The sequence below is a fragment of the Dromaius novaehollandiae genome, chromosome 2, assembly GCF_036370855.1.
Source record: "Dromaius novaehollandiae isolate bDroNov1 chromosome 2, bDroNov1.hap1, whole genome shotgun sequence".
Classification (NCBI taxonomy): Eukaryota; Metazoa; Chordata; class Aves; order Casuariiformes; family Dromaiidae; genus Dromaius; species Dromaius novaehollandiae.
This window is the reverse complement of record NC_088099.1, coordinates 39110912-39138628: the sequence shown is the minus strand read 5'-3', so window position 1 is coordinate 39138628 and position 27717 is coordinate 39110912. Positions and strand designations below refer to the sequence as shown.

General features: G+C 41.5%; 1 protein-coding gene across 10 annotated transcripts; it reads right to left on the bottom strand.

The window, feature by feature from the left end:
* Positions 1-1733: 1733 nt before the first annotated feature.
* GSDME (gasdermin E) lies at positions 1734-25720 on the bottom strand. 10 transcript variants are annotated; one of them, XM_064506302.1, is made up of 15 exons: positions 25518-25719; positions 24633-24684; positions 23899-24012; positions 22737-22908; positions 21858-21966; positions 21188-21418; positions 19844-20036; positions 13402-13573; positions 12250-12370; positions 8514-8702; positions 6665-6786; positions 6362-6548; positions 4851-4924; positions 3231-3447; positions 1734-3128 (listed from the first exon to the last, which is right to left on the bottom strand). In XM_064506302.1, exons 6-15 carry the CDS (start codon positions 21396-21398, stop codon positions 3109-3111), a joined length of 1506 nt encoding a protein of 501 aa, XP_064362372.1. In that variant the 5' UTR covers positions 21399-21418; positions 21858-21966; positions 22737-22908; positions 23899-24012; positions 24633-24684; positions 25518-25719; the 3' UTR covers positions 1734-3108. The 10 variants fall into 10 exon arrangements, with proteins under 10 accessions (XP_064362372.1, XP_064362369.1, XP_064362374.1 ...); XM_064506299.1 differs by having other exon boundaries at positions 21858-22908; XM_064506304.1 differs by lacking the exon at positions 22737-22908.
* Positions 25721-27717: the final 1997 nt, after the last annotated feature.

The window sequence follows — 27717 nt, the reverse complement described above, 5'->3', positions numbered from 1 at the left end:
ACCCTTTCATGAGGCAGGCTCCAAATTTGTGTCAAGGGCTCTACTGACCTCTTCCCACCTCTGTCTTCCAGGGAAGACCCTGCCTAACCTTGAAAAAGCATTTTCTGTTTGAGTCCAACCTGTCACAAGAAATGGCTGTTTCATCTGAGACGAGGCGGATGCACACCCAGCTCTTCGGCAGTGGATCCACCTTTGGCTCAGCGCAGCTCAGGCTGCCCCCCCCGAGAGGCTATTCTCAGGTAGCTTGGGGAGGGGCAGCACAAAAATCTCTTTGTGCTGATGCTTCCTTGGCCCTTCATATCTCCAGTCTGAGCTATTTTGAATGTTAACTAACTTACTGTGCATAAAGCTACTACTGCTTTCAAAAGTATAGAAGAAGGAACTATTGGGAGAATAGCACGATGAACGCAGAAATTGCCTTAGCGTTCCTTTTCCCCAGGTATGCTGCTCACTCAGTTCTTCGAAAAACACCATCCTAGGCTACTTGTTGGTCTAGAGGTGCCTCTGTCGTGACAAAAAAGTGCCTGTCGAAGGGAGAAAAATGAAGCCCTGCCACAAAGAGCTCATAAAAGTACCAAGACCACAACGCAACCACTGGCTTCTACAAGCAAATTAATTATCAATGCTAAAAGGGATGCGGGCAGAAGATGAGAGGCGCTGAGAGACCCAAGCCATCTTAATGCCAATGCTAAAAGGGATGCGGGCAGAAGATGAGAGGCGCTGAGAGACCCAAGCCATCTTAATGCCAATGCTAAAAGGGATGCGGGCAGAAGATGAGAGGCGCTGAGAGACCCAAGCCATCTTAATGCCAATGCTAAAAGGGATGCGGGCAGAAGATGAGAGGCGCTGAGAGACCCAAGCCATCTTAATGCCAAGCAGGAAGAGGCAGGGAGCATGGGCTCCCAGGAGCACTGTGCTGTTAGCCTCATGTCTCCCTTTTTGCTTGGCTCTGAGGCTGCCCTGGCTCCTGCCTCTGCCTCCCTGAGTGACAGAGGCCCTGGTGCTGCTGCCCCTGCACCCCATCCTTTCCAGGAGTCTCTGCCCCTGGCCCAGGTGCAGGGCACATGGGTGCCTGCAGCAGAGGTGCAGTATTGCACACAAGCCCATCCCACCCCAGTAGTGCCTCGTGCAACAGTTCCATGAATTTCCGTATGTGTAAGGGTTAAAAGCAGCAGGACGCTCACAGAACCTCATGCCTTCAGCTTCCCTGGCTTTAGTTACTGCCAGAGAAGCTGCTATGCTGCTGGGCTCCACAGTACCACAAGCACTACCAGTGCCCCGAATTGCACCCCGTCCCCCCTCCAAAAGCCCCCACCAAGTGCTTGTGGCAACCATAATACTCAACTTGAGCCTGTTCAGTGACTGTAGCTGAAGCAAAAGACATCTGCATACAAAACAGCTGGGCAAAAAAAAGGTTTTTGTTTTGTTTTCTTTTTTTCCCAACAATTTCTCAAAACCATCTAGGGTTTTCTTCCTCTTTAAACACCTCCCACCCCCAATACATATATGACACAATGTGACCACAATGGTCCTGAAAGCAGTTAAACAATATACTGCACATAAGGCTTAGAGCAAAACTCTCTAAAGAAAATCAGAGCACATGGACAGTAGCACTACATAGATGCCCACAAGTCCTCTTGCTGCCTGTCTGCACCATCTTTCAAGGCCAGAGGAATGACTGGAATCAACAAAGGAACAATGGAAATAAATAATAAAATACATGAGGTTACAAATTATTCTACTATTTTGACATGACATTTAATACAAAATTTTGATAAATTAGTTACAGAGACAACTTATGAGTAGTGGTTGGCAGAAGAAGGCTTTTCCATTTACAAACACATATGACTCCTGCTAGTGGTATAATAAACATGTACTTCCATGCACCTCAAGGGCCTTTCCACATGCCCAACTGCAAGGTTCGAGCAATGCCAACAGCCTCACTTTACAGGAGAACTATGAAAACACCACCCCCTTGATCTGCAAGGGTAACCTGCTCTCTGAAAGTATGGAAAAAGACCACGATGCTTTTTTGCAAAGTCCACCTTTCTCAGGGAAAGCCTACCTAACATGAGTTTTTAAGACATCTTACGCAATCTGCTCAAGACCATGTAGTAATGGAGCAGAAAACTGAACCCAGGTTTCCTGCAACCTGCTTAAGCTGCAGGGCCTGGTTACTGACCACCCCTCCTCACAGGCGCTCACTTGTTTGCCTGTCAGACATCTCACAGTCTTACCTGAAAGCACTGATATTCTGCTTACCTGGAACAACATCTTCCCAAGCTTATATTTACTTCATTTTCTCTCCATTCACACGATCACAGAAATTATGATTAAAAAAGGCAAAATAGTTCAAAGCACAAAGTGCTTTACTAACACTTTGCTATTAGTCAAAGAAACAAGCAAAACAGCTGCGCTGAAAATGTCATGCAGGTAAAATGATTGCTTTTGTGGAGTGCAACAGGGGTATTTCATATACACACACCAAAAGGAATCATCACATCTCGAAGGGGAAGTTCAGAATGCAATTTAAACAGCTGAAACTTACTGTGTAAAAGTTATTAGAAAACAGAGAAATGCTGTACAGAGGTATAATCCCTAAGGTGGTCTTAGTTTATGAAAAAGAACTTACTATTGTCTGCAATGCAGAGTTCATATTCATACACCCAAACTATACTTAATAAACGAAAACCTAATCAAGTACCTCTCTGAGAGCCCTCCATTCCACTTCCCCCAGAGTGAAGGCATTTTGCACATCAGGTCTTAAATGAGCAAAGCATACACTGAGCCCTGGATTTCCACACTTTGCTTGTTTACAAAAAGCAGTTTGTACTTTGCAGTTTTCTCCCACACATATTAATGCAAGCAGGCTTCTGCTGCCCTGCAGATACAACAACTATCAGAACAGTTATGTCCCATTTCTGTTCCAGGCTTGTCTTTTCTTCTTTTATTCCTTCGTTACTTATTGATGTATTTTCCACTGCAGACATTACCTTAGTGAAATTGCAGAGCAGTAGCACAACTTCCGATGGCAATGCAGAGTGCTCACCTCAGGCATACCTAGTCCATGCTGACCTCCATACCACCTGGATGGACCACCAAAAGTACTCAGCTGAGTGTGTCTAAAGCTAGAGAGATACATCACATACATCAGTGCTATACTGCACAGCTACAGAAGAACAGGCTAGACCAATAATTGAATACTCAGCAAAGCTCCTATACGTCCCTACCTAAAGCATTAAATCCATTCAGTGCCACATAAAGAACAAGTGGGAAGAATCCAGGTTCTTTCATAGTTACAGCTTTTACAGAAGACTCTGTCATTTCCAGGTTAATGTTTGATGAGGCAAACAGCCTTTGCACGACATCAAATCTTCCTTTGTCAGTGAGGGAAGCCACCAAAGGACTGCTGAGTGCCAAGGTGCCATCGGCTGAAGCGATGTTAGGCTGTATTTTTGAGAAAGATCAAGAGACATAGACAGAGGTTTTCCAAGCAGTGCTACTCCTGGCATATAGCTTGATTTCTCTTACAAAACCACTAGAGTGCTTATGAGGCAGTGGTGAAGGGGCAAGAATCCCCTTACTTGGCCTCAGCATGTACAATGTACTCAACCAAAGCTCACCTCCCCAGAGCCATGTTCCAAAATGCTCCATTAATTTATAGCTGCCTCCACTCTTGGTACCACTCTCTGGATCTCGGGGTTGACTCTCAGGATGCCCTCAGGTCCACACTGGGAATTACAGTCCAAGAGAAACCTAAATGCCTACAGTGTTTAAGTGTCTAGAGGCAAGCACCAAAAACTGAAGCCAGACTCCCAAATGCTGCTTTAGATTCCTGCTACAATGAATGCAGAGGCAGATGAGTCACATGCCTAGAAAGATGTTTTTGACCTATTGACTATGGAGGGAGAGGTGCTCCACAGACTGAAGTCAGATAATTTGAGTATATGCCTGGTAAAAAAAAAACCTTAACATCCATATGGCTGGTTTTAGAAGAAAGTCATGCTCTAGCTGCAGCCTCTTTCCCCACAGTACCTGAGTAAGGGTACGAAACAGTTCATAATGCTGGGACATAGCAACTGAGATACAACCTCATTACCTGTTGTCAGGACAGCCACTGCTCTGACTGCCCAAAAGGCGGCAGAGGAAGGCGCGCTGTCTTTCTCACATATTCAGCGCTGTTACGGCCCTTCTGCCCACCCTTTGTACTTGCCCTACGGCACACTGCGGAGAAGCTTCTCTCCTACTCCTTCCCTTCCCCCACTTCAACTCCACTTGCTGCAGATGATACTTCACTCTCACCCTTATTTTGAGCAACCAATAGCATCCACTTTGCCTCTACATATTTAAAGGTTCTTACTATAATTTTTGTCACTGAGCTTAAAAAATTCAGAGCAAATGCCAATCCTGCCTCATTCCTTCAGCAGTTTTAATGAATGGCTTCAGAGTTTTGGAACGTCAGAATTTGCCAAGGCCCAAACACTGCTGGCACCCAAGTGAAACTTCTGTTTCCCAAGGGCAGGTAATTACTGTTACAGAGATTTTATAATGGGCTAGTGAGAATTCTAGTAAACTAAAATCCAAGGCTAAGTTACCACTTTCTTTTGCCCACAGCTCACAGAATCTTCTAAATGCATAAATGTTTTAGAAGTCAGGTATCCATCTGCAGTAAATTAACTTCATTGTTTGCCACTGTCAGACTCCCACCTTGCTTAAGTAAAGCCTACAGCTGAAGTTCACACTGGATTCTAATATCTTCTTTATTGGGTAAGAAACACAATAAGCTGGAGCACACAGTCATTACTGCTACTGGGGCTCACATGCCACACAGTCGCATTTTGATTACTCACCAAACAACACAAAGCAGGGACAACCTGTAGATCACAGCAGGCACGCAGCAGGACCAGAGTGTAATCAGACAGCTCTGTGAAGGAGACATTATAATAGGGAAAGGTTGTTTCCAGTGAACACTGTAACAGGCTGACTGCTGGAAAGGGTATTTCTTAACAGCAAGCTCTGTTATGGGGTTCTCCTGCTGAACAGCGAAAGACAAGATGCATTTTTGAGGGACCCCCAGGTACAGCACCATGTGAAATGTGTTCTGGAAACCAAAGCAATTCAGTGCTGAGAATGGCTGTCAAGAGTGCTCTGAGGAACAATCGGAAGAAGCCGACCCAACCCTTTCCTGTCAAACACAGCCTGCCTCACGGTTTGTAGAACAGAATGGGACGGGCAGTAGATGCAAAACCCAACACGGACTATCCCGGCCCTTGAGACAAGCCTCCTTGAGGCTGGACAAATGATTTTGGCCTTGAGTAAAACAAGTCTTTGCTCTCAACACTGATATGAGATGCTGACTTCAAGTAGAAACATGATCTGAGAGGAATCATATAGCTGACCCCTCCTTGGGGCAGTGAGATGGACTAAATGCTCCCTCTGGTACCCTTCAACTCTATGACTCAAAGGTTGTAATTTTTAATAGAAACAACAGGCATAAAGCAGCTTTTGATTCTTGATCCAGCTTCAGTTATGCCTGGACATTAGCAGTAGACATTATGTCCAAAGCCAGGTGGTAACGCAACACACTCAATTAACTGCGCTCCGCTGTTAATAGCATGTGACAAATGTTACTACATAAGTGGGTGCCTGTTTTCTATTTCTTTTGTATCTCTGCAAATGAGTTAAGCTTTCCTACCTGGGTACTGTTCACATATGCATGCACACTGACATTTTGCTGCACAGTGCCACATCTAACTAATATCACACTGGACTTCCTTTTGTTATCTTAATGTCATGAAACACTTTATATATGGGAGAGAGGAGAAAAAGCTAGGATTTTGCAGGTGGCTTTTAATTAACATTGTGGTGCCAACTAGATTGTGTGGATGGCATTTGTTTGACATTTACATTTAATCACCTTCTTCAGTAGCAGCAAAACAGTCCTCTAATTGCAGTGTCTCTATGTTAAGTTCATTTTTGCTAAATATATTTTGCACCTCAACAATACGTGCTGTTACATAGAAGACAACACCTAATACGTAATCCTCACTATTTAGGTGGGAAGAACTCTGGCATGCAACAAGAACAGAAATTAGCTTGCCAAAGCAAAATGCCTATTTTCAACAGAAACTAGAGTTGAGCAGTCTTGAGGGAATGTATATTTTACAAGCAAAATCTGTCAGTGATGGAGGACTGAATTTAATTCACAGCCAGAAACGCCAAGCACAGTGTACCATCGCCATAAAAAGGAACAGAACAAATTACACTCACTCAGCTCACCAACTGCTCAAAAGAGCAATAACTGCTTTACATAGAGCTTCTAGGAGGAAAAAAATGGCTTTTCTCTTCATTCATGGCATACCAGAGATCGCACTGATGAGGATGTGAGCAGCTGAGAAGAGTTCCTCATTCTGAAGCTGATATTTCGGCAACAATAGCTCATTCTGTAATCTGCACCCTAAGAGCTTCAAGAAGTCATCTAATCCTTGTTGCTGTGCAGGTTTTAGCTCCTTCATATCTGGCTTGTCTCTTGTGCAGATATCATCTAACTGTAAGAAAAAAATAAGTAAAAGTAACTGGAAAAGAGAAATGTTTGTGCAAAAAGGAATGCTAGCTCTATTCTGAAATTACTTTTAGGAAGCAAGCAAAAGTTCCTTCATCTTACCACATCTTCCAGGGCAGTTACCATTCCTTCACTAAGCAAGAGTTCATACAGGGTTTTATATAAAGCTCTTTGCTTGTCTTCCGGCATATTCACGAGGGGCTGAAACTGAGTCTTCAACCAATCTTTCCCAAGAAAGCAGTAAAAAGTTTAAGTATTGCTACACAAATGCCAGTAAAAACAGTTAACATTTTTGCTATGAGTTTTAATAGCTAATTTATCACCACATCCTGACATCCTGATTTCCATCTGTGCAAGTCATGATGAAATGCTGGAACACATTTGATTATATTTCCCTAATAAGTCAATGAAGCAACAACAAAAATTCTGAGAAAAAAATAAATACAGCTACTATGCATCAACACTGAGTGTTCAACATTTGCAACATTTTAGAGGTCAATATTTTAATGTTAATTGAATTAATGACTATATATTTAATTTTAATACTGTTTCTCACTTGAAAGTTCATCTCCAGAGAAAGTTCATTAAGGCAGAATGAAGAGTTCTACTCATAACCTTACTTCTCAGCATGGGTTAATATGAATTACCAAGCCAAAATATTTTATGACAAGCATATTACCAATAAGCTCAAAGAAAGTAAGTTTTCAAGTCAACCATGCCAACTGGAAGGTTGGAATGTGTTTTTCCACATTCCAGAAATATGGGCATGCAAGCATTCTTAACCTTGTTTAAAAGAAATTTCCCTTCATGTCACTCTGGACTGTTTAAGGATGCCTTTTATATCTAAAAATTCCTTTACTGGGGTGGGGGGAGGGAGGCCCAGCCACAGGCAGATTTTTTTGTATCTGATGCAATCGTATGACTGCCTATCCAAATAAAAGAGCAATGAAACAGAGCAGGAAACCTACTTTAAATTACTTTAGTAGAAACAATTAAACAATTTTTTTTAGTCCTTTTAAGAGAGAGTTCTGGTTAATTAATTAATTAAAGGAAACCTGCAAGTCTTTTAAGCAAGAAAGGCACAAAAATATGTCAAGCTAAAACAAACCAAAACAGTGGCATAGCATTCTTTCATTCAAAAGTATTTTTTTTATTCACACAAAGAGATGCACTCATTCCTGTCAAATGAGTCTACATTAGACAAGGGTGGAACTTACTTCAGCACAACAAATAACTATTTTAGTCATAATTAGTCTATTGAACAAGCCATGGAAAAATGGCTGAGTTTAGAGATAACAAATGCAATGTTCATCATTAGAAACAGCTGTAGGAGTTGTACCAAGAACTGATGAAAAGCAAAAGCTTGCTGAGGCCTCGATTCACTTTTCACTTTTTCATTCCTCTGGGCTAATGGTTTTACTTGGGACACTCCTGACCCTTCTGCACCCCTACAATAAGCAAGCTGTGCCTGGCCCATTATACCAATATACAAACTTCCATTTACATTACATTTTAATTTCTTCAGCCTAAGATTTCTACCAAAGTTCTTAGAAAACGGTGAGGGTAACCATGGGGTGCGGGAAGATATCTTTGTAAATTCTGAGACTTAAAATAAGCTTCCACTGAGGAGCTTTACTGAAAACAATTTCCAAATTATGAACCAATACTTCAGTGACCCTTTCTGAATTAAAGCATAAATCATTACTAACCTTATGAGCTTGGCTGGAATATAACAGAACAGACACAAAAACCTAATTTTGGAAGACTGTATTTATGGCAAAGGGATTCATCATATTCCTAGGGGACAGTCCAGTGCATATAACTGTTCCAGAAGTAAATGTTTTCTTTTGTTTCTAAGCATTCCCCCAGGAGTTCCTGATATGCGCTATTAAAATGAACTAACATAATTTCTTATGGATTAATGTATCATGTAAAGCATTTCTGGTAATACCTTGTTTCAATACACTTAAGGAAGCATCACTGGGAATGATGTTTTTAGCCCCAGAGTATGTCTCATTATCAACAGCATCTGGTTGATACAGAAGAGAAGCATCTCTGAATAGTGCAGAATGGGGAGAAGTTGAGCCTTCTGTGCTTTCTCTTTCAAAACCTCCTTGCTGTTCATCCAGCAGACAGAATTCTGTAATTAAAATTAAAAAAATCATGAAGGTACACAAGCAAATACTGAATGAGATGCTACTTTATATTAGCTGGTGTTTGTGCACGTGATTTTGCCATGACTCATCTCTTCCAGTGAAAACATGCCAAAAATTGCCATCTCTGTGACTTACCGAGCATTACTGTGGCCTCGATGTTTGGAACACAAACATAAAGTGCACAAACTGAGGTTGGGAGGCACAGTTACCTAATAAAAAATGTGACAACCGCTTCTGTGAATTAAACTAGCAGGGTCCACAAATGATATGAAAACTTCTCACAGACACTATAAACCTGAATGCTGTACACAAGAAATGGAGACATGAATTCTCTGCATTTTCTACCAACTAAGAGATGCACTATAATGCCAGCTAGAGGGTCCACTCATGGTACAGACACACATGAAAACACTTCTTGAGATTCATAAAAACCTCTGTAAGGGTCCCTCACAGAGCTTTCTCTGGACATGCCATCGATGGCCCCCTCTTTGAGCCAAGCCACAGGTCTATTCCCAAGTCCTCCAGATGAGTGGAAAATGGGCTTCTCAGGGCAAATCTCTCAAGGACTTCACCCAGACATGTCCAGTACCAGAATCACCCTTCAATATAGTGTTTCTCTAAGAGAAGTTCATGGGGAAAACAATGCATCTCTGGCCAGGTTATCCTTTCTGCCTAGACCTTGGCCTGAAAAAACAAACACTGGTCTATCTTATTTTACCCAAACCAGACTTACCAAAACCAGTCCCGTCACCGCACAGGAGGGGGGGCCTTCCCCCCACCTCATGAAGCTAAGAGACTCATGTAAAGGTACTCAGGGAGTCTTTCTAACAGTTATGCTGAGAAATTTGCAATGTCAAGTTCTGTGCTCATGCCTCCGGTGTTGTGTCTCAAAGATGCAGCAAATAACCAAAGCCCTATTATTTTGATCTTCTTTTAATGGCTCAAACACAAGATTTGAAACTGTACCCATGGCACTCTGCAGCAGCACTAAGGAGAAGAACACAGGCAGGCTCACAAGTGAAAGTCAATTTTAAAGTAATACCTGACAGCAAAGGAAAAATATAACTAATTAAGCACAGTGCTCACATGTACCAGGCACAAAACCTAAATATAACCTTCCTGCAGTTGTAACAGTCTGTCTCACGAAATTAAGGACATTCAAAGCAGATGAGAAAGCACAGAGAGCACTCCATCAGCAAAGAGCATTTTCAAAAGGAGAACAGAAAAAGAAATCTCTGCCACAGAAAAAGACAGACAGAAATCTTTTTACTCCTGTTGCCTGCATAACCCTTCATGGAGAAAAGCAAGCTTCAGTGGAACAGAAAGTGATTAACACAAATTAAAGAGCTTCCTGAAGCAACAAGACTCTGGAAGGCAGCCGAGCACCATAAAGCCAATGTGCTCACGTTGCTTTCATTGATACTAACAGGCTTTCACATGAACCCTGAAGGAGGAAGGTGGTGCTAATAAACTATTTGCCCTCTGAGGCAGAATGATGCTAATAAGGTAAACAAACACACAGCATCATGTGCACATATTTAATAGATGTACACACTGCTGTTAAATCCTGTAACAGGACTCAATTCAGAGAAAAAAACAGGACTCAAAGCTTTGTATTATTAGAATTCTTAATTAATTTTATACCTCATTAATTCTGCCAGGCTCTTTAAAAGAAAGAGAAGGAAAAAGAAAAAACAAATGAAAGAATATACACGATACTGTGGTAATTTTATTACTGAATTCTCTAATATACATCAATGACAGGCCTCCACGAGTGCAGTTAGATCTTGTCAATGATTCGAAATCATTAACAGAAACAGAAGAAATCCTGAGATGACCAACGAAAACCATCAGAAGCAAAGACATTCCTATGAGTGGAGCCAAAACAATCAGGACTGTTTAATTTAGCGATGCTTAAGAGGAGACAGGTCAAACGTATATAAGAATAACAGAACAACAAAAGTCAGTCTGGTGCTACTATTTATCTTGTTTTGTAAAGCAAGAACAAGGGAACTTGCAGTGAAACTAGAAGAGACAGAACTGCAAAGCCTTTAACGGGAACAGCTTTTATATCCAATTGAAAATTAGCCTGTAGAAATCAAAGACACAGCGAATGATTACAGGAAAACATTGTAGTAAAGGAATTAATAACGGATTAGACTTTTTGTTTTTTTTATGGCCAAGAATGTCCAGTCACATTAGCCAGGATATTTTTAGGAAGATTTACATACCATTATTCTTTACAGAACAACTCAAGCACTGACTGTCAGTGGCAAAGAAAAAGGAACAAACAAAACTTACAGGTATCTTATTCCATAGTTATATGTGAAGGAAATTCATTATGTTATACCTGCTGTTGGCCACTTGCAGAGTCATGACAAAGGACTACATTAGTCTCCAAATATAACTTCAGAGGCTATTTTTATTGCCATAAACAGACACTGACCACTGTTCCAACAGTAAGAAGTGGAAGGTCAAGCGTTGCCATACTTGCTCTTGGTGGCAAATCCCTAATTGTGGTGTCATTCCTCCACTTTGACTGTTTATATCTAAACATCCCTGGTTGGCTGCACTTACAGACCCAGTTCACTGCCTGCACCTTAGACATCGGTAGGAATAACTGCATAGGCTGTGGGCCAGCTGCCTAGGAACGAATTTGCAGAAAAAGACCTGAGGATTCCGATGAACATGCTGGACATGACCAGCAGCGTGCCCTTGCACACTGTTCCCTGCATACTGTGCTGTATTGGCAAGAGCATAGCAAGAGGTCGATGGAAGTGATTCTTCCCTGCTATTCAGCATTTGTAAATCCACATCTGGACTGCGGTGACCAATTTTGGACTCCTGAATACAAGAAAGACATTGACATGCTAGTGCAAGTCCAGTGAATGGCCACCAAGATGGTAGCAGGCTGGAGAACTTCAGGTATGAAAAGTGGCTGAGAGACCAGGTTTGTTCAGACTGGAAAGGAGACAGCTGGGGGGGACCTTAATGTTCTCTACAGTTACTTAATGAAAGTATGAAGAGAAGGCAGAGAACGACTCTTCTCAAAAGTGTATGATGATAGGACAAGAGGCAACAGACAAGCTACAAGGAAATTTTGATTACATATTAAGAAAAAAAAGGTACACAATGATGGTGGTCAAACATTAGAAAAGATTGCCCAGAGAGGTTCTGGAATCTCCACCTCTGGGAATACTCAAAACTTGATGGGACAAGGCCATGAACAACCTGATCTAACTCTAAAGTTACACCAAACTGCAAAAGTTGGCCCTGCTCTGAGCTGGGGCTTAGACTAGATAACCTCCAGTGTCCTTTTCAACCTAAATTATTCTGTGAGACTATGATTTGTGTAAATTCGTGAAAAAGCATTATTAAATCAGATAAGCAGCATTTCACACTGCTGCTTTTGCTACAGTGCAAATAACTATCAAGGCAATGGACATCACACAACATCATCATGTTGGAACATGGGGAATAAAAACATCGCTCAAGAGAGAGCTCTTTTCCATAGCTGAGCTTTCTACTTACCAAATTGGCCACTGTGCTTTATATATAATTCAATTACACCATAGGCAATAGTGGTGGCTGGAGGAATCTCAAGGATCACACTAGAATCCTTCACCATACTTCCATTTTCACTCAATGAAACCTAGAGGACAGATTTATTCACTGTTTATTTGATTCAGTTATTGTATAGCTTATGCACAAAATTAATTAAGAGCAAAAAAAATACAGAGAAAGAACGTGCTTTGCTCTCCACAGCGTTTGACTAAAGCACATGTGATATTTGACATCTGTGAAAAAACAACATAAACAGCAAGGCAGAGGTACCAAAGTGCCATGAGCAGCTCTCAGACTCTCAGCTACCCTGTTCTAGTATAAAGTTGAGCTCCAGGCGCCATTTTCACTTTTGCTACACGTGAATCAGAAACACTATGTCAGGGTGAATTTGGCACCCAATTCAGTGTCCTGACCTACCCTCTTCTATCCTGACATCTCTTCTGCCCAACTGGAGACTGATACCAGGAAGGCGGCACTGGCACAGAAGGCCATGGAACTGCATTTCCCAAATTTCTGCCAATGGACACTCCCTGTACACAGAAGTGATTCATCTGCAGCTTTAAAAACTTAAAACAAATAAGCATATGTTGGACTTTGGTAACTTTTTCGGAATTCATAGGCAATTTTTTCAGATGTCCTCATAATGCAATTAATCCCTACTCCCCTGACCACAAATAGCGTCTCAATAAATATTAAAACTCAGGAGATACTGCAAACATTTTTGATGAATGATTACTTGGCTTTTCAAATGAATTTGTTTCAGCAATGCTTTTCACTCTTTAATTTTCACTGAATTGTTACATCTGTTTGATGTTCTGCTGTTGGCAGAAATCTACATAGAAACTGAATCACAATTTGAGAGTGTTGATGGAAACCACATTCCAGACTTGCACTAAAAGCTGTCACCTTTAGTCTGCGAAGTAAGAGGAAAAACATCTTACCTTTTTGAAGTCTCACAGCTAAGCAGTGTAATGAGTTCTTGCAATTGACAGAATTTGTTAAGAAAAAATGAAAAATACTCCAAAATCTATTTAGAGAAATTGTATTTTTTTCCTCATATAATCTGCAGGTTTAACTCAAAAAATGTACTACTCCTTGCAGGTTTTCAGTAACTTTTACCTTTACTACTTTTGTACTGCATCCCAGGACGCCACTGATTTTCTCTTCTGTCTGGATATGTTCAGATATCATACACTTTTGAGTTGTTACTATCTTTTCTCTCAAGATGCAGAGCACTTCATGTTTTCTTTCTATTACTTGTTGCAGTAAACTATTGTTTAGATTTATTGTTCTGCAATAAGAAAAGACACCAGTAACAACATAAATACAAGAACTCAGAAAACACATTTTCTTAATTGTTTGAACAACAATCTTTGAATAAGCTTTTATTGTAAAACAACAATGGTTTCTGTATGAATAACCTGCTCAAAATTATCATGTCCTCTTTTGTTATTTGGTAGCAGCAAGACTACAAATATCTGTATGACCCAGTAAATCCCAACATACATATTGAATTCTTGATTCTTTACTTTGAACAAAAATGTCAGCTGTTTGGCTATTTCCATTTAAGTGAAAAAATGACAGAGAACTAGAGACAACTTAAAGCCGCGAGTGTAATATGAAAACAATCAGCCAAATGTGCAGACACTGGAGTGAATCCTCTGCCAGTGTAAACTCTCACCAACATTACCAGGGCTATGGCCAAGGATGCCAGCTAATCATTCTCTTCAGAGCCTAATGTTAACCCAGTCACAGTAAATCAACGGATTACATACCGCAGTCTTTACTCAGAAAAATAATTTTAACCAATGAAGTTACTAGGGAGTACAAAAAAAGATATGCACTAACGGTCCATATTGTGACCTTCCTGTACCCTATTGTGTACATTATGCATGTATGTGCATATAATAGTACATATAATAGTGTAATACATAATAAGTACATACTAGATAATATTATCCACACAAAACAAAGCTCTGTTTAGAGGGAGTGATTTAGAGTGGCAAAGTCAAGCTATCAGACGTCAGGAAATACAGCAGTTAGACAGCCTTGCCAGGCTGCTTAGTTTCCTCCTTTGTAACCATACCCCTCTTCCTCACACTGTCTTTGCAGTTCTCAGTTTTCTGTCTCTTATCTGACCAGATCAAGTCTCGTTTCTTCCCCTTCCTCATTCATCTCAGCTTTGTCCCATGGCTAGTCAGTTCCCCAGTCCAATTTCATCTGATTTTCCTGCTATTTTCCACCCTCAGAGGACACCAGCTAGCTGCCCACGGCTCCCAGTCTTAGTCTCCCCTCCTTATCACAGCTCCTGGTTTGCTCTTTCCAGCCTTGTCCAGCCAATGTCAGTCTCACTGATCTCCTCCTTGTCCCTGTTTAGTCCTCCCATTCCTGTCTTTGTACGGGAAGCATCCTTTTGCTTGCAGTAGGTGTGCCCTCCGGCACTTCTCAAGATGGGGTTGGTGACATGGGGTCCTTTGCTTCCAAGTCCTGATGTCCAGGCTCACCCTGGACTATGACGGCTTGGAGCAACCATCACTGGGAGGGCTGGTTTGGCCTCTGAAGAGGCATAAACAGTGTGCCTGGACACACTGCTCCCAAATTCCCAAGTTCTTGCTCCAAATTCTGAGCTACCAGTATTTTTCTTAAGGGAGAAATAGCACACAAAGAGAGCAGAGTCTTATCTCCAGTCCTTATAGCTCGCTACTGATCTGTTATAGCATGCATTTAAACCATAAACTGGCTGAGTGGAACCATTAACAACATAACCAACTAATTCAAAAGGCTGGAAAAGATTTCATGGATCTTAAGATTGGAGAAGACTACTAAAAATCATCTGCTATAAACTCCTGTGTTACTCACATATATAATCTCACAATTCAAAACTAACAACCAGGACCGTCAAAAGAAAAAAATAACGGGGGGGGGAGGGAGGACCTCAACTCTTTTCTCTGTGCATCTAATTGAACAAATCATCCCCACCACACAACGTACTTCAATACGTGTTCAAATGCTACTGGAGTTCTTCCTATAATCAGGTGCTCAGAATGAGCAGATGTAAGAAAATTAGGTCCCAGGAACTGCAAGAGAGGATTATTTTCCAAGAAAAGATGACAAAATTCTCTACCATATCTTCTGGGGTCATAACAGTCTTTCTGGTAGAGGTAAAGCCACTTGCTAACTGTGTTCTATTGATTAAAATGTGTCAATTTACTATACTTTTGCAAAATACCCACTGGAAGTGCTCAGATGAGATGTCGTATTTTCTATTAACGGACAACTCTAGCAAGACAGCTGGAAGATTAAAAGATTGCTATCCCTGACTGAAGTTATTCCATCTTTTCTTCTCCATTTTACTGTAAATGCTGTTCATGGGGCTAAATGGCAATTCCCCAAAAATATGACAGAAAGACATGTTCTGATTCCAATTTATTTAAATCAAGATATCTCCAGCTTTTTAATTAAAAAGTTTTAGATTTATTAGATTCTAGGGTTTGGGATTTATATAGTCTGTATAACTCAGAAGTCAGCTTGATTCTTTATTAAATTAAAAATATCCTGAAGCAATTTTTGATCCTTGGAGAGTTATGTGCTTATATGAAAGTTCAATCATTTGGAATGAACTGTCTGAAAAACTTAAGGCTGATTGTTTAAACAAGAGAACAAAAATACCTCTGAAGCAATGCAAAAGTCTCTAGTAAAGCACCCCAAACATTCCGGAGATTATTAATATAACTTTTTTTCCTTTTGGTGCAAAGCCACGCTTTATGCTTAGAAACTTTGGAGTAAGCAAAAACTGAAGAACTGTTAAATGATCACAAACACTGTTCTTAGAAGTTCCTGCCAAACTGGAACTATTAATTATTGCAATATCTTTTAACAGATCATGCCTATTACATAATTCACAATAATTATTTATAATTTTGAAGAGGTGTGCTATGAATTCTGAAAAAATAATTAAGGCCCAGGGAACCTACAATTTTTACACACAACCAAAGAACCCACACGGGAAGAAATATAATGAAGATGCACAAAAGCAATTTGTCACTTGCTTTCATATTATGTACTTTTTGCCTGCTTTAGAGGCTGACAAACTCAACAGGATATCCTCAAAAGTTAAGAATAAAAGACACAAGACCAACAGAAGGCACAAAACCACAGAGTAAGCAGAGATTTGTTGCATCTTAACTAGCATTAACTTAAGAGGCATTTAAAAATCTGATTTAATCCTACCAAAATGAACAACCAAAATAATTCAGAGACTTTTTCTTCCATCTACTTCTACAGCACCCCACTGGAGATGAGTATGGCTCAGATCCCCTCAAGCTCCCGGACTGAAGTTGAGCTAAGCAACTAACAGCAGCATGGCAAAGCGAACGCCGCAGGCAACATGGCTACACTTGCAACGAGGTGCAGGGAGGAGGGCAGCGCTGACGGAGCCGCCGCAGCACCACGGCAGCACTGACACCGTGGGGCCACAGAGCTATTCACCCCAGCCCCGAGGCAGCGCTCCCGTGGGTGCAGCACTCTTGTCTCGGAGATAACTCGGGGTCCCCCGCACGGTGTGGCAGGGACATGGCCAGTGCCTCAGGCCCAAGATCTGAGTGACTGCAGTGGGATGTGTTTAGCTGTAAAGCCAGGCAGAAGTGCTTTCCCATTCCCACTAACTTTAATGACCACGGGATAGAGAGTTTAAAATCACATATCCTTACCAATAGTTAAAAATACTTTTTGCTTTAGGATGGCACAGTTAAATGCTCTCCCCTAGAGTTCTGGCACTCAACTGCCTACGATAAAACCCCTCAGACCCTGGTGTTGCACGCAGGCACATTGCTGGCATCACTGGGGCACAAACTGCAAAAGGCAAAACCCTCTGCTCTTCTCATAGGAAAGCAGAGGATGCCAACTCAAACAGAAGACAATATGTGGTAAATAAATACCCAGCTTATCTAAATTATCTTTGAAAATAGGCATCAAAGGCAAAATGCAAAAGGGCTGAAGTTCAACAATCTGAATAGAGCTTAAAATATTGAGGGGCAATGGCCGCTGAATCTGAGTGTCCTTTTGCAAGGGCTGAACTCACTTGCTAGAATAACAATCTGAGTATCAAGAACAGCAAGAAGGTCCAGTTAAATGGCTAAGAATACCCATATGCAGGCACCTGGAAGTGCTTTTTTTATTCTACAGGTCACGTTTCAGGGCTCTTACTTCTGCTCTGCAACCACGACTCTTCCCATCTCTTTCACGATTTACTGTACGGGAGCCCTCAACAGTCTTGTGTGGCCTATAGGATGTTACTGCATTCTTCCCCACCTTCGATAAGCTGAGCTGAAATGTTCAAAAGGAGACACTATAAAATACAATGAGAGGTTGTATTCTTAAATCCCATTATCAACACACAGATTACGAAATGGTATAAATAAAGATCATTTAAAAGATAAAGATTAGTTTTGTTCGGTTGTTTGCTCTTTCTAAATAACCTTCCTGAGGTCAATGATTTACTATGCTGGGAGCATTACGGGCCAAATACGAATGGAAAAGAATTTCTTCAGAGTTTTGGTTTTACTCTGCTCACATTTAATCAGATTACAGATTTACACTATCCAATAATGCAAAGAAGATTTCCTTCATTTTTATTTAACTTTTTTCTTCTTGCCTGAGGAAAGGAGTGGAGAATAAATAGGCACAAAGGCAACTTGCTGCAGCTCAGAAGCAGGAAAGAAGAAAAATAGAAACCAATAGAAGGCAAGAGAAAACAGACAGCATCTGGCAATACAGCAGGCTCTCACACATGTCTAAAACCGACAGCTGAGACGTTGGGTCTTTCCTTTGTGCACAGAATCCCTGACTGGACTATCCACACGGAAGGCGGACTAGGACCATTTTTCCATCAAATCCTGTCTAGACTTCTCAGTAACGCATCCTGTAATCCTCAGAGCAAGGTGCTTACCAGTTTACTATGACTACCAAAAAGAATGGTTGCAACTCCGACTACTCTTCATGCTCACACTAAGCTCAGCACACTTTTCTGGCTGCACATATTTTAATCAGCTGAAATTATCCACATGAGTGACAATATTTCACAATTTTCCCTGCAGAACCACCTGAAAGGTGATTATTTCATAGAACATCTTCCTCAAGAATACCAAAGGCTTTTCAGAGTACAAATGACAGATATTTCCTCTATTTTCTATTCAGCATCCTCCTTATTCTTAAACCAGACACACACAACCAGTTTTACTCAATCCTGTGTCATAACATTCTGTGAGTTCATATAATTCATGTAACTCCTCTGAGGGAAAATTGGTGAATGGTTATCTCATCCTACTCATAAATGCTCACAGAGTTTTACAAATAAATAACAAAAGCTTTGTGTTTGAATGAACTGTTAGAAACAAAATTTTAAATCTTGACTGATATTGTCTTATACTAGATGCACGCTAATTTTACAGGCCTAGTACACACATTAATCCCAGTCTTTTCTGTTTTTAATATGGCATTTAGTACGAAGATAGCAAGGTGCCTTTTTTAAAACAAGTCTGATGACTTGTGAATGCTCATGACAAACAGCACAATGGGCAATTGTTCCTGTGAAAATGGAACACTGGTTATTTCTAGAATGTCCGCTTAACTAAAGAAAATGCACGCTGCTTCAGACAACTTTTGCAGGGATAACTAAAAGCTATCATCATCTTTATCAGCAGATCATTAGCAAAGGCTATTAAAATTCATTACGCTGCCTCCTACAGATCTAGGATACAATGTTGTCACATATTAACCACCCCCAACTGCCCTATGAGTCAGGAACCGCAATACAGAGTAGACCCTTGACTGTCAGCTGGTTGCCAAGTAGATTTCTGTCTGTGTCTCGCTGCAAGATTAAGTCAATCACAGTTTAGATTAGAACAGAAAGTCTTGGATATCTTGTAAAATTAAGGTTACAGCTTGCATATCTGTTTTTCTCAGTTATTACTCTGTATAATAGTGATCAATAGTTCTATAAGCCAGTTTTTGTTCAAATATTTGAATGTGTAATCACCATCGTGCTCATCTTTTCCATTCTTTTCTCTCAGCTTCACATAATTCCATTGTCTAGCACAGTCTCTCACCAAAAAAAAGTAATTATAAAGCCTGCTTACAAGAATATTGGTAGTTCTGAACTGGATTTCCACAGCATTTGCCCCAGCAACAGAGAGAAGCCAAACCATTTTCTTCCAGATTGTTACTTTATTACAGTTCCCCAAAGGAAGAAGGATTTGACCCTTGTTTCACATGGTAATTCATGCAAATATGTAAGATGAAACAGCAGTGAGATGTTTTTAAAATGCAAAGGAAAGATCTGACCACCAAGCTTTCAAGAAGTTGTAAATTTTCGTTTTGGCATGTATGATTTATAGAAAATTTCATGTGCTTGAAAATGAGAGTTTACAAGAGAAGTAATTCTTCAACTGTGACAACATTGAAGAAATTAATTGCTCAGTGATCACACCTAGCACAAGTCTTTTACCTAATCTAAGTTCAGTAATCTTTCTTGGCCTTTGCAATGCCAACATTCAAAACATACCTGCCCTTGATGTCTTTCATAAGCTGCTGTAAATCAATCTCTTGCTTCCTCAGGTTTCCAAAGGAGGACTGGCTTTCCACATAGCCCTTCCCTCTGGCTCCCAGGGTGATCTTTCCAAATGAAGTATCAATACTTCCTTGAACAAAATCTTCAAATCTCCCCATATAGTTCACAAAGTCAGACTCCACAATTACTAGGAAAGCAGTAAAAGTAATTTCGACATGTGAAGACAACAAAGAAACAGCATCAGAAGTGGTTGAAAAAACAAAAACTTGTAGAAAATTTGAACAGTTAATGAAAGCAAGCAACAGTACTGAGCAGGTAAAGACTTCCATTGCTCTGCAATTCTTATTTCTGCTTCCTCCATATTTTCATCATCTTTGCTCCATTGATCTTTGCTATTTTGCCATTTTAGGAAAACATATGATGACTAAAATGCTAATCTCAAATGCTATGGAAGACTTACAATGCATAACAGAAATTTATTTTAGCTACAAGGAAAAACTACAAAGCAGAACTGCTCGCGTTGTTGGCTTTACATTTTTCCATTATCTTGAGGTATCTCATTATAAGCCTGTCCGAAAGCTCACTGAAAACCAACGGAAGCATCTAATTGCTTTAAAACAAATTCTGAATCTCATATACCTATATACCAAAGAACAGACTCAGAATCAGCTGCTCTTCCCAGCTACCTACAATTAAAATCTACAGTTGAGGACCAATCTATTTTCCTGTATGGAATTTTAACATCCCCAGAAATACAGGATTCCTCCAGATCATTACTCCTATGACTTGGTTAGGACTGGTGCAGCTGGAGGAAGAAGAAAGCACAAGGGTCAGCTATTTTGTACCAGTCTGTACAAGAAGAAATGGAGCAGTGGTAAAACTCACTTGGCCTTGCCTGTACAAGCACCACCTGGCCCACTGTCACTACCAAAGCACTGTTTGTCCAGTGCACTTTCACCTGGAGCACCGTACAGTTCCATGCTGCTACCGCATGCTGGAATCCCCACGAGATCTCCCAGGGGAGCTCCCGAAATGGCAGAGAGCACTGTTATCAAACAGTAGCACTGTAGGGCTTGACAACCTGCAGCACCCAGTTGCACTAGTCTCTCTAGACAAAACGCTTTTTTAAAAAATGAACATTTATTACTATTGTTTTTAGCAAAATGAACAGTGAAGTGTAGAAAATATCCAGTCATCCCATTTCTAAGGATGGAGAATATTTCAGAGCATCCGTTTGAAAGGAGCCCTCAAGTAACATGATTGAAAACAGTAACAAAAAAGATTAGGCTCTGCATTCTTTTTATCTGCAACAGTACTGCTCTCTGAGCATGGCTTTACCTGGTTTTATAGGTTTGTCTTCAGTAAGCACATCACTCAGTGTGACTGTCAAGAAATGGTACTTGGGCTTCTGCCAGCACCAAAATTTCTTCCTCTTTGTAACTAAGCTCAGAAGCTGTAGCTTGTCAGAGGCATTCAAGTGGGAGACAGGGATCAAGTCACCTCCCCTGTCAGTTTCTCTGACAAAATTCTTTGTCGCTTTTGCAAACATCTTGGACAATCACTTAAAACCTGAAAGATTAAACTTATTTTTAAACAACTACAGTTGGAAAGTATAAATATTTATATTTTTCACTACAAAAAGTTTAAAAAGTTCTTTGCAGTAGTTAGTGTTTTCACCCCACCTTCCGCACTGAGTTGGGAATCAGCAGTTTGAATAACTTACTCAAAAATAGTAAGGTTGCAACCTTATCACAATAACAGACAAAAGAATTTTAATTAAAATTTTAAATGTGCAGCAGTGGATAAATAAAGAACAATACATTACAAATATAGCACAGAAGTTTTACATGTTACAATAATAATGGATGCATGACATTTATGATCATGTGGATAATGATAGAAAATAAATGTGTGAGAACAAAAATACTCCAATCTAAAACAAAAACAGTCTTTCAAAGAACACTCACAGGTATTAATCTGTTAGGGAGGAAAAACTTATCCAGCTTACCTGAAGTTCTGAGAAAAAGCTTCAAAATAAGTCTAGGAGAATCGACTAATGAGCACCCTGCAGACACTGTCTGGGATCACAAGAGCACAGATGCAACGGCAGAGGACTCCTGCCACCACACAGAACCTTCTTTTATTACCTTACTGCCAACATAAAATCACCTTAATCTATATAAGGTAAGTGGATATTATTCATACAAATTATCTGGATTATAACAGTGAGTAAACACATCTAATGACAATAAAAAAAAATTCTATGAAAAGCAACAAAAATTTGTATTGGCTGATTTGTTACTAAGTTGTCTTTCTGAACTGCGCCCATGGAAAGTCCCAGTTCATTTTTACCTTCTGAACCTTTTTACATTCAATGTTTTCCGATCATCTTTACTACCCATTAGCATAACTACAGCTAAATTGAACATATGTTGCGTGCAACTGTTACTCATTTCTGCTAAACTACTACTTACATTATCTTATTCTATCTTTTAAATGCGCCTTAAAAATAATGGGCATCTCTTCTTGTGTAAAGTTTCCTTTATTCCAAGCAATTCATTTTGCTGTGTTTACAGGGAGCTTTTTCAATAAGGGAAACTGACTGAACTCGCAGAAGAAATGGCAAAAAATGACCATTCACAAAGAATTGGTAAACATGCAATTCTAATAAACAAAGTTTTAATCCTTAAAAAAAAATCTTTTTCAGTTTTTCAACTATTACTTGATCTAATGATACTGCTAGAATTAAATCTTTTTTTTTTTTTTTAAGATCACAGCATTCCTTTCAATCACCCAGCTGATACCGGAAAGTTCAAGAATATAAAATGTCTTAGCTGCCCATCTGTTTTCTTTGAAATGACATATCCGCGCATCCTCCATTAATTACCTGTCCTGCTCCACAGAGATATTAGATTTGTCAATTACAAATATGGACCAAAATAAGGTAGGACAGACTTCAAGCAAAAAAAAGATACAGCAGCGGGCACTCATGATTATTACGAGAAAATGAAAAACTGAGTAAAAATAGTGGCTGGACCACAGTGTTCATGCTTTAGTATCTGTGGGAGGAAAGAAAAAAAACCTCTTTGCAGATAGAAACTTAGCCTTCCATTAGTTTTTCCCAAATCCCACTTCACACAGTATTTACGAATTCCTGTTGAGGTTCTTCTTATGTTATGTTCTTCTCATGAAATCCCTATGGCCTCCTCCTAGTTCCCCATGTAAGCAAAGTTAGTAGAGGATATTTCTCAGCAACACCAGCAGCCAAAGGGTTTGAACAACGTCGAAGTCGTGTAACATTTTACTGAAGTTTTCTGGGGCTCTCATTACAAATCAAGATTGCAACATATTTGCAGCACACTTCAAACTATATGCACTGGGAATATTTCCCACTGACTTTCTCCATCTCTGACTTTTTCTTAAACTCTAGATTGAGATTACTTTTTTCATTTTTAAATTCCTCCTCCTTATATTTCCCCAGTTTTCATCTCAGTGAGAACCCTTTTAACAGAATGGGCAGTGCAGCTCCATTTATATCTCAAAAGAAACCTCAACAACAGCAGAAAGCCGCAAAAACCCACCTTTTTTTCCCTGGGACTTCTTTCGCATGATGCTGTATTTCGCAACCAACCAGACAACTGATTTGTAATGGAGAGGACCATTAAGAAATTTTTCATTCTCTGTATTAGCTGCTCTTCCCTAGGAAATGTAACCTTTTCCCAACATTTCTGTGTTTTATGTTATCATTCACTCATTCTGACTCCATTCCTACATACAACAGTCACATGGGCAGGCCCTCTGAAGACAGAAAGCCTCATTAATTTCTAAGGTGTTTTCTTTGCAAAAATCAGTTCCTATGATGTAGCTGTTACACACTCACTAGATCAAATTTACCTCATGAAAAAAACAACTAACACCATTCTATAAAACTTGTTTCTGGTGCACAGTGGCTGGTTTTGTGTCTTCACTCACAATTTCCACACTTTTGACTAGCTAAAAGGACATCTGGGAAGGATCACAGCATGCTAGCAAAAACTGCTGAGACTCACCAGACAGGGGAGATGGCACTGTCTTTAGCCACAGAATGCCAATATTAATGTCACCTATAATTTGCTGTGTTGGGAACATCTTTGCAGGGAGCATATTTGCTGGTGCAGCTGTACCTGCAAAGCAATAATATTCTCGGCAATTGCTCTTTATGTCTATTTGCATATAGTGCCTTTAACATAAATTCTGAAAATTCACCCAAATATCCTTTTTTCACTAGTTCTCAAAACTAAGACACAGAGCATTTAAATGCTATTGCTCAACAGCAGGAAGTTAGTGCAGCTATCAGCACCGAAGCCATCCTGACTGAATGGACACAAAGTGGTTACGGACACTGCATTGAGAAAGCTTTGCCTTTCAATTTTCTTGCTCTGAAAGTTTTGTTAGAACTGTGCTTGGTTTGGCAGAATTAAAAGGGAAGGTATCAAAGCTGGTAGGAAAAGCTTGACAGTGAATTCATTCTTACACACTGATAGCTAGGCATGAAAGCAGAAGAGGAAGCAGACACACTTTCCTTGCCAACCAAGGAATTTAAAATTAGTCTGAATCTGGGTTATGGGAGGAGTATTCAATGAAGAGAATGAGATCAAGCAAAGCTGTTCAGCGCAACTTCATTGTTTACTTAAGCAAAACAAATCATACCCTGCCTCATACATTTTTCACAGCTCCCTAACTCAATATATTGGAATAGTAGATCCAAAGAAACATTTTATGAAGAGTAATAATCAGAGTTTACCTTTGCCAGCAGAAGTCCAACTTCTGAAGAGGTGTCCAGTATCTTCTACATTCTGTATACACATACAAAAAGAATTAGAAAAAAAAACTTTAAGAAATTTAACATAAGGCTACCCAGAAGCCCAGACACACCAGACAGGGAATTTGTGAAGAGGGTAACGACTGCATCACCAAATGACGTTAGCACATTGATTGCCAATTCAAGTTGTAAGGAAATACTTTAAAGGGCAACCCTTAAAGACCAAAGATGGCCAAACAGCAGCTTGGCATCTGGAAGCGCTGCTAGGCTTTACGGCTAATGTGCAGCAGGCACAACCGCCTCTGACTCTTAACAGAAGCAGAGCTTATGCTGAAAGGCAAGTAAAGCGGGCAAATGGTGACAAGCAGTGTGTGTATTTTACTACAATCACTGTCATCTCCTTTCCAGGTAATTTAAATTTAAAAAGCCATGAGGGGTAATACGCAGAGGCTGCCAGAGATGCTCCTGCAACTAATTTCAGTCCGTGAACACATACGGATTCCCCAAACGCTGCCACAGAGTCTCGCCCCGGACAAGGCCCTTCTGAGCCCTGTGGAACCGGCAGCGCGTGTCCCCAGGCCCGGCACCACGCAGCAACGCGGGCACCGGGTTAACCCACCTACCCCGCAGCAGGCCCCGGTGGCCCCCGCGCCTCACACCCGCGGCCGGGCGGGGGGCTCCGCCGGCAGCGGGGCACGAAAAGGCAAAACGGCGCAGGGCCGCCCGCCGCGAAGCCGCCACCCAGGCGAGCTGCACCGCGCCAGGCCCCGCGCAACCGCGCTGAGCCAACTACCCACGCACGGGCCGCGCAGGGGCAGCGGCCCACGGGGCTCCGCCTCGGCCGCCCTCGCCGCCTCCCGTACTCACGGCTGCCGCGGCGCGTCCCCGCCGCCGGGCCCCGAGGATGCGGCGGGCGCCGCCCCGGCGATCCCGCCCGCCCGCGGCGTGTGCCGGCGGCGCCCTGAGCCGAGGCGAGGGGCGAGGAGGGGCGGTCGCCGCCGCCGCGCGGCAGCGGGTGGCGGCGCCCCGCGGCGCGGAGGGGCCGCCGCCATTTTGCGGCGGGGGCTCGGGCCGAGAGTGGGCGCGGGCGTCACCCGGCTGCGGGTCTGAGGCGCTTCCCTGTACGCCCGCGACCCCCGGGGGGTTTCTGCCTGTTGCCAGCTCCCTCAGCCTGGCGCCGACCAGCCTCGTCTTCCCCGGGGTCTAGGGATCCCAGGCCGCCCTTCCCTGCTGATTGTTGCCTGACGGTAGCATTTCATCACGCGGTTGGCGTGTGGCAACTCGTGTGGCATCCTCTCAGATGTGCCTGGGATCGCCGATGAGCAGAGATGCAGGGGTTCGGCGGCCTGCGTATGAGATCCACGCGAGGCGAGAGCCCCGCTGCGGGCCGGCGCGAGGCGGTTGGCATGGGCAGCCTAGCCCCAGCCGCTGCGGTGCCCTGGATGGGAATTTCCGAGCTAAGTTTTCCCTTCCCTGTGCCAGCTCAGCATGAGCCTGGCATCAAGGTTAAAAGTTGGATGGCCTTAAATGAACGGTCCTCATGAAAGATAACAGCTAACATACACAGCCAAAGGAGCAGCAGCACCAGTTTCTTCCATTCTCTTCAAGTGCGTACATTACCCAAAGCTTCCAATAAATTTCAGCAGATTTTAGTCCATTGCCCCTTTCTCTGACCCCACCAAGTGACAGCTTCAGTGAGTCAGTGATAATTAGATTTTCTTTCTTGTGCTACACCTGCATAAAGAACTTTGAACAAATAGCATGTAACTAAGTAAATATCTGCATATGTAAAAAGCTACTTTCCATGGACTAATAAGTAAAAATATGACTAAAACAAAACCTCCATGCTTAAAGCCTCATATTGAGAATAAACTGGAGACCTACAAGTGCTCAAAAGATGTCTTTTTAGGATCAGACCTGAGCTGCAGAATCACTAGCTCCAGCCATAGTCTCCTGCAGTGACCTGTTCTCAGGCATATTTCATCAGCTATCATGTGTTTTGCCCTAAGGAGTGGCAACGTGTGATTCATTTCCAATGGAAGTACCTGCTAAAGTGTATTTTGAGAAGTCAAGCCAGGAAAGTGCACTGAACCACACTGCCATGGGAATACTCACTGGGGAGAGAGGAGACAAATACAAACAGCAAAACTTGCTAGTGAGTTTGAGGAGGTTACTCTCTGTCAGGTATACACCAAATAAGGGATGCCCACACCAAGGCAAGAAAAAAATGTTCAAGCAGGCATCAGGCCATGGAGCAATTAACTTAAAAGCTTCAGACAAAGACTGATACCAAAACTGGCTACAAATGGGAAAAATTTAGGGTTGATCCTCTGCCTTGAGCCTCGAGTCATCACAGAAATATGTGCTCTTCAGGTGTATTGCAGAGTCAAAACTCACAGCACAGTTATTTCATGACTGACTGGGAAGCGGGGAGAACATGACACCACAGAAATGTGCTGTGAGCGTGGCCTGGACAGGGATCTGCCTGCCATGCACTGACCTTCCTGAGCTGGGGTATGAATCCATTACTGTAACTGCGTTAGAAAGGGGTCTTATAGCAAGGGCAGAAGGAAAAAAGCTGAAACTTTTGCCTGTGTCACAAACTGCCTTCACCGCTGGATGGGATTTGGCTTCCTCATCTAAATAAGTAAGCAGTTAACAAAATGAGGCAATCTACACAAGAACTGAAAGAGCCACAACTTAAAAAATGAGTAATACACGTTGCCTCTAAGTAGTGACACATATAACAGAAAGCATAGTAGTCTGAAAGGGAAAAAAAAAATCATTAGCAGTGTGTCTGTGTGAAATTCCTCTGATGTGATACTGAGCTAGGAAATCCTTGAGCAGTTCACCACCAGATGTCACCATTGCAGAATGGTTATTCCTACCACGTACAGAAAAGGTCTTCACACTCTGCAAGTGTTGTGCATTAATTTTTTATATGCTGGTATGGGCCAGTCTTTTTTTTTTTTTTTTTTTTTTTTGATCATTGGGATGGGATATAAGTGCAAAATTCTCTGCTATTCTTTAATAGCTATCTTTTGTCCCTCTTTCTCTCTTAAAACCT

What these genes read in the sequence shown, in the direction of transcription:
- GSDME (XM_064506299.1), bottom strand. Translation starts at nt 21,398, where the DNA reads ATGTTTGCAAAAGCGACAAAGAATTTTGTCAGAGAAACTGACAGGGGA. An exon ending in ATGAAAGACATCAAGGGCAG is followed by an intron (nt 13,574 to 19,843) that starts GTATGTTTTGAA and finishes TTCTTATTGCAG; the next exon opens with AACAATAAATCTAAACAATA. An exon ending in TAACTGCCCTGGAAGATGTG is followed by an intron (nt 6,549 to 6,664) that starts GTAAGATGAAGG and finishes TTTTTCTTACAG; the next exon opens with TTAGATGATATCTGCACAAG.